At 36.8% G+C, this 6,805-nt stretch overlaps 1 protein-coding gene across 2 annotated transcripts; it reads right to left on the reverse strand.

Moving 5' to 3' along the window:
- Positions 1 to 3,181: 3,181 nt before the first annotated feature.
- On the reverse strand, positions 3,182 to 5,669 carry LOC18435761 (receptor-like protein EIX2). 2 transcript variants are annotated; one of them, XM_088849438.1, is made up of 3 exons: positions 5,553 to 5,669; positions 5,083 to 5,448; positions 3,182 to 4,961 (listed from the first exon to the last, which is right to left on the reverse strand). In XM_088849438.1, exon 3 carries the CDS (start codon positions 4,889 to 4,891, stop codon positions 3,323 to 3,325), a length of 1,569 nt encoding a protein of 522 aa, XP_088705564.1. In that variant the 5' UTR covers positions 4,892 to 4,961; positions 5,083 to 5,448; positions 5,553 to 5,669; the 3' UTR covers positions 3,182 to 3,322. The 2 variants fall into 2 exon arrangements, with proteins under 2 accessions (XP_088705564.1, XP_006845863.4); XM_006845800.4 differs by having other exon boundaries at positions 3,182 to 5,448.
- Positions 5,670 to 6,805: the final 1,136 nt, after the last annotated feature.

Here is a 6,805-nt window from a genome sequence, read left to right on the forward strand (position 1 = left end):
TTGTACGTGGATCATTTTTTTAATAAGGATATTTTTAGTCATTAGAAGGGGCGTGATGTCATTCACATAGGTGTGTTGTCATCTTTATAGGTGAGACATCACCACATAGAGCACACTAGTTGCGTTTAATGCTCAATGTGGGTAATGTCACACCTAGTGTATATGACATCACACCTATCCTAATGACAAAAAATACACTTACAAAAAAAAACTCTATGTATAAAACAAATGCATAAGTGTCCAAATTTTGTAGAGTACAATGATAAATTACTTCATAGTATAACCTAGGTTTTAAACAATAAAATTGGAGCCTACCTACAAATAGTGTGGAGAAATGTGGTATTAATACTGAAAATCATTGTGATAGTCTTAAAATATATTTTCATCTTTATTCATAAAGTTTAAAACTTCAAAAATAGTATAGATCAACAGATATATGAAAAATTGAAAATTGATGGTCCAAAAATACGTTACAAAATACACTATTTCCAAAACTTGAAATCCATTTATTTCTCATGTCCATGCATTTGATGTTGAAATGATCAATTTGAAGATATTTAGACATCAAAACAACATCTTCTAATGAAATTTTTGAGGCAGGCTCTAATTTGATTGTTTAGAGCCTTGGCTCTATATAAACTTTTTCCATATATATATATATATATATATATATTATGGAAAAAATTTATATAAGAGTAAGACTCTAAACAATCAAATTAGGGCTCCCCTAAAAACTTTGAGTCGAAGAGGTTTTTTTGATGCCCAAAAATCCTCAAATTGATCATCTCAACTTCAAGATGCATGGACATGAGAAAAAATGGATTTCAAGTCTTGGAAATAGTGCATCTTTTAATGCATTTTTGGACCATTAATTTTCAATTTTCTGCTGTTCATAAATCTGCTTGACTTATACTCTTTTTCAAGCTTTAAATTTTATAATTAGAGATAAAAATAAATTTTCAGGCACCCATAAAGATTTATGGTCTTGAAACATCTTTGGACATATGAAGGTGCATCTTACTTTGATTGTTTAGAGCCTCGACCTTATATAAACCACACCTTTTACTATATATATATATATATATATATATATATATATATATATATATATATATATATATATGTGTGTGTGTGTGTTAAATGACTGTGGCTGTCGTGGAATTTGAGTGGTGATGAGGAATGAGCGTGATTATGAGGTGTTTTGAAGTGCTTTAATTTAGTTGTAGTTATTTTTGTCTTAAAAGGACAATTATTGGGCAATGAGGAATTTGTTTTTTTGTTGTTAATAATACAGATTCCCATCGTAGGGTATTTCACTTTACATTCATCATTCGTGATGTTGTTTTTTGGTCAGTTATCATTTAAGATTTTTCAATTTGTTATAAAGAGAAAAGCATTTGTAAATTGAATTTAAATGGCTTAGTTATTTTCAAAGTGTCAAGACCATTAACCTTAAATGATTTAATTAATTTTTGATTAACTATAAAGTTACCAAATTTGATAACGACATGAGGAATAAGAAGCAAACTTTCAAAGGACTCACCTTTTAAAAATTCGAAGGATTTCACACATAAAAATATTTGATGTGAAGAAGCACCTTTTCAAAATTCTAAGGATTTCACACAAAAATATTTGATGTGAAAGAAGCAAAAGCTCAGTGTGCTGCCAGTGCAAATCTATAATCCAAACAGGGCATAAACCGTTATAATCTAATGCAAGCGGCTTCCCCAGCTTCCTGACCTTAAGAACATGTATTGGAGCAGTCACATTGAAAACTTCGGACATGAGCGGTTGCTCTTCAACTGTCGCGTGTTAACATTCGACTGCTGAGGGAGTTGTTTCCCATTTTAGATTAGATATGTATTATTGTATACATGGTTCGAGAAAACATTAAAATGTCCGATATGGCAACTGATTTAACTGAATCAGATGTTGCGCATTTTGATATATAGCTAGCGATATGGGACAGAGTAACCTGTAGAGTCGACATTGCTGCGATGGTCAAATAACGGTGATTTTGAGGTTTATATTTGTCACTATATATCGGTGTGATGACTGATATATCCCTTTTCTTAAATCTAAAAAATGTGGGTGCTGTAAACCCCGTTATATACTTTTTTTAAATATATTAATGAATAAAAAAATAGTACCACCATTATCTCCATTACAAAGTCCATTATATTTGTTATTTTCCTAAGGCCCGTTAAATTATTATATTTTCTTTCTGATATAATGGCCGGTATTTAAATATTTTCTTAGGCCATGCAGCTCCCAACATTTATACATTAAACCTTGCATGAAGAGTTTGTAGTTAATGAGTGCAATGTAGGTTAACAGCCATCTGATGTCAACTACAAATGGTTGCGATTTGTCATTCCTCTGTTCAAAGTCCTTCAAGCTCAGCATCAAACAGAAGGGGTGGTTTGAAGTTTCATGCAGAACCTTTACCGCGCAAATTTAGTACATTTCCATCCATAGAAGTCTTTTATGCTCATGCAAGTTTTGGATTGAGAGAGAGAGAACAATTGTTTTATTAACAATAACCGATGACTGGCATATGAGTTGAGAGAGATGGGGTGTGTGTGTGCACGTACGTGTTAGACTTTCAGTATTGTTGTGAACCGAGCAAGGCTCTTAACATGAAAGAGCCGCCGGAATAGTCACTAAAAAGAAGGGATGTGCAAGCCAAATACACAATTGTTTGATTATGATTGGTTGTTAGGGGGTACATGGGGATAAAAGTGGCACGGGATAATATTAGGGATAAGAGTTTGGGTTGGAACTTGGAACAAGCTAATGCTGCAGGAAGAAAAGTTCATTTTCTTTCAAGGGTAAAAATTGGAGAAGAGAATTGGGAGCTTCTGGGTTTCCATTGATTTAGTGCCATGCTCACAGGGCCTTGTGCTCTGGAAGCTGAGCACATTCAATTGCTAGGGGTGCTTGTTGTTTCCCAAAGCATTAAGGAAAACTCTCATCAGGATACCATCTGGACTCACAAGGCTAAAGAAAATCTCTCATATATTGGCTATGTGATTCATATGCAACTTTCATTTGTCTGCAACTGTTTCTATAAAATGTCTTCTTCTAGTTATTATGAGGATTGTTTAGTTACTCAATTTCGTCAAACAATTTGTTTGTTTCTAATTCTCATCTTTTCAGGCATGGAATGCAAATAACCTTGTTTTAGTGACAAACAAGAAAGGCAACATAAATTTTACTTGAGGGCGACTGCCATACATGATATCAACATTATCATTTGAGCCTTATCCCAACTATCTGGGGTCAGCTACTACCATAGATGATATATACATAAATATAGTGATCAAGGTTTTGGCAAAAGATTGAATGTTCCTTTAGGTATTGGATAACATTTCCATAGCAAGTGATGAATAACTTCATCCATTGCTTCGAAACACATAATCCCCCACTTCTTATTTAGGAAAACAAATGCAAGAGCTCCCCAGAAACCAACTGTAAAGCCCACTGCAATTAAACCATAGAGCACAAGTTTGTTCCCCTCCCATCCAGATTTTGCATCTTCATTGTCCTCATCTCCCTGAGGCATACTTGATACCTGATCATAGCATGCTTTCCCAGCGAAGCCACATAGTTTTGGGTTTCCAACATAGGAGCTTTCTCCAAAGGTTGATAGATGGCCATCAGTGGGTACCCTCCCTTCTATATCATTATCTGCGATAGAAAAGATGCCCAAAAATGTGAGCAGGCTTAATGAAGGAGGTAATCTACCTGTGAGCTTATTTTGAGAGAGATCCAATGCTTCGATATCCTGCAACTGAGAAAATGAGTTGGGAATGATGCCCGTGAGGTGATTATTTGAGATGTTCAATACAATGAGTCCTTTCAAGAGGCCCATTTCCATGGGTATGGAGCCACTGATTTGGTTCGAAGAAAGATCGATTCCTGTCAAAAGAGAGAGAATGAGTCCACTATATCCATATTCGTTGCCCTTGTCGAAATAAACCACCTCAACATAATTCCATTCGCCATTTTCAATTGGTAAATACGTTATTGTGGCTGATGTGCCATTTACCCAAGCAGAGTTATTGTTGAAGCAAGGAGGTATGGCGCCCTGCAAATTGTTTAGAGAAAGATCCAAAATGGCCAACTGTTGTAGCTCACACAACTCATGAGGAATGTTTCCTTCAAACTGGTTTTCTTTGAAGATCAGCACTTGCAAATTTGGTAGCTTCCCTATCTCTCTTGGGATTACCCCAGACAGATAATTATATCCAATGTTTAATACTGTCAAAGTGGGACTGTAAAGAAGTAAATTCTCTGGTACTGTTCCATGGAATGCATTGTGATCCAAATGTAAAGATTGTAGGTTTGGTAGATAGAAGTTCTGTGATAGCAGGGGTCCCTCTAAGTTGTTCCTAGACAACTTCAAATACCATATGGCTCTTCCACTAGTTAGATTTGTAGGTAAAGTTCCTGATAGATTGTTGTTTGACAAGTCTAAAGTTAATAACTTGTTGGAAAGGTTCAACGGTAATTTCCCGGACAGTTGGTTGAAAGATAAATCCAAACCAACCAAGGTGCCTGAACTGCCTATGGAAGAATCGATGCTACCCCGTAGGAAGTTGTGGGAGATGTTTAGGTTCGACAGACTGGGAAGATGAGCAAAGAAATCCTTTGGTATTTCTCCACTAATGTTGTTGATAGACAAATCCAAACGGGTAAGATTGGGTTGAACTATTGGTGAAGAAATTGATCCCCAGAGCATGTTCCCTCGCAAATAGCAATTCTCATTAACAGATTCGATCAGCCAAGTCGGAACAATTCCTGCCAATTTAGAGTACGAAAAATCTATGGTTTCTAGAATCCGTTGAGTGGAAAGGAACCCATCCACACTAAGGTTGAATTTACTCATGTCACAAAATGATAGTCGGAGTTCAGAAAGCTGGAAAGATGGGATGACATTCGTATCCAGGATGACCAACCTGGTATTTAGAGAAAGGTCCACATATCGAAGTTTAGAGAGATGTACAATAGTGGAAAATGAGAAGTTATTTGACAGGGAATTATTAGAGAGATACAATTCCGCCAAATTTTGAAGCTTACCAAGTTCTCTTGGGATGGGTCCTGAAAGGCGATTGCCACTGAGAGCCAGAACAGTAAGAGATGACCAATTACCGAAGGTTCGAGGTATGCTCCCTTGAAGTTGATTATTACTTAGATAAAGACCTTCAAGTGACAGCAAGCTACTCAAGAATGGCGGGATACTTCCTCTGAATTGATTACCCCTTAGATCGAGCACCCGAAGGTGAGAAAGGTTGCCCAAAGAAGAAGGTATGCTTCCACTGAGTCTATTTGTACCCAAGTCAAGGACTTGAAGGGAGGATAGCAAACCTATCTCCATCGGTAGTACACCTTCGAATGAATTCGCTCTTAAAACCAACCGTTGCAGGTTCCTCAGTCTCGAAAGCTCTGCCACAACAAGAACAGCTATGAGAAACCACTAGAATTATTTGAATTGAGGTTCATCCCAAGAAGGAAAAAAGAGAATTATGACAGATAAAAAAAGTTCTTACCTTTGATGGGCAATAAGCCTCCCATACTATTAGATACCAGACTAAGGGACCTTAATTGTTCTAGCCCAACAAAAAGAGTAGCATTCAGGTATCCTCCCCTTATCCCCTCTTCTTGAACAAAATCTAAGTTCAAAACAACAACATGAGATGTACGATTTTCGCACTCAACGCCAACCCAACTACAACAATATTGTCCTTGCCATGAACCCATGATATACATCGACGCCTTCGAGGTCTGATTGGGGTGAATGAAGAAGGCTTTGATGTCTAAAAGAATTTCTCTCTCTCTCTCTAGACATGAAGATGACCTTCGTAGGAACATGCAGAGTACGATCAGTATAAACATAAGGCATTTCCTGCAAGAGAAGCAAATCACCATGGCTATTTTTTTCTGGCTCCAAGTAAGATCAGTTTCTGAACCTGAAACTGTCAAAGGCTGTTTCACCTATATGTATTTATGATGGCTGATGAAGTGTGTGTCAACAAACCAAAAGGAACAGTGTCACCATTGTAATGTGGAGCTCCTCTGAATAAATTGGAGTAGGACATTGTCTTGCAAAAATCCGGGCTCCATGATTCAATTATTTGATGCAGAAGTATGGACTTTCTCAGAACTTCTTGTTGCGTATTGTATTGCTTTCAATTCACACACAAAGAGAGAGAGGTTTGAAGGAGTCAAGTCAGAGCACAGCAAGTCAAAAATGAGTAGTTGAAGCAATTAACAAATAATTGTGGGACATACTGATCTTGCCTGAAAGGAAATTTCCACCCAATTCTTTCCTGCATGATATAGACTAAGGGAGTGTCATATGGACCATTAAATGGAAATTCTACTATTTTTGTACTATTTCTCCACCTCTTTTTCCTGCCCCATTTGAAAATGCTGCAAAATTGGGCTTAAACAATTGTGTTTAAAATGCCCCATTTGAAAATGCTGCAAAATTGGGCTTAAACAATTGTGTTTAAAACAGCGTTTTAAAAAACGCCGAGTCGAACCGGACTCGCCCGGTTCGACTCGGAAATAGTGAAAAAGGAACCGGATCGCCCGAAAATCGGAAATCGTCCGGTTCTAGAGAGAACCGGACGATTCTGTACAGTGAATCGCGATTCACTGTACGGAATCGGCGAGTCCGAACAGTGAATCGGCGATTCCGTACGGAATTTTTTTTTTTTTTTTTTTTTTTTTTTTTTTTTTTTTTTTTTTTTTTTTTTGGTAATCCATGATAGATTTTTTTTGTAATCCATGATCGAAT

This window comes from Amborella trichopoda, chromosome 10 (genome assembly GCF_054954075.1).
Source record: "Amborella trichopoda isolate Santa Cruz 75 chromosome 10, AtrichopodaSantaCruz75HAP2 v2.0, whole genome shotgun sequence".
In the NCBI taxonomy this organism is placed as follows: domain Eukaryota; kingdom Viridiplantae; phylum Streptophyta; class Magnoliopsida; order Amborellales; family Amborellaceae; genus Amborella; species Amborella trichopoda.

Bases quoted from the DNA above. Each gene is read 5' to 3' on its own strand.
- LOC18435761 (XM_006845800.4), bottom strand. From the start codon at position 5,577: ATGGGAGGCTTATTGCCCATCAAAG. The intron at 5,449-5,552 runs GTAAGAACTTTT...TTGTTGTGGCAG, and splicing joins AGGCTTATTGCCCATCAAAG to AGCTTTCGAGACTGAGGAAC.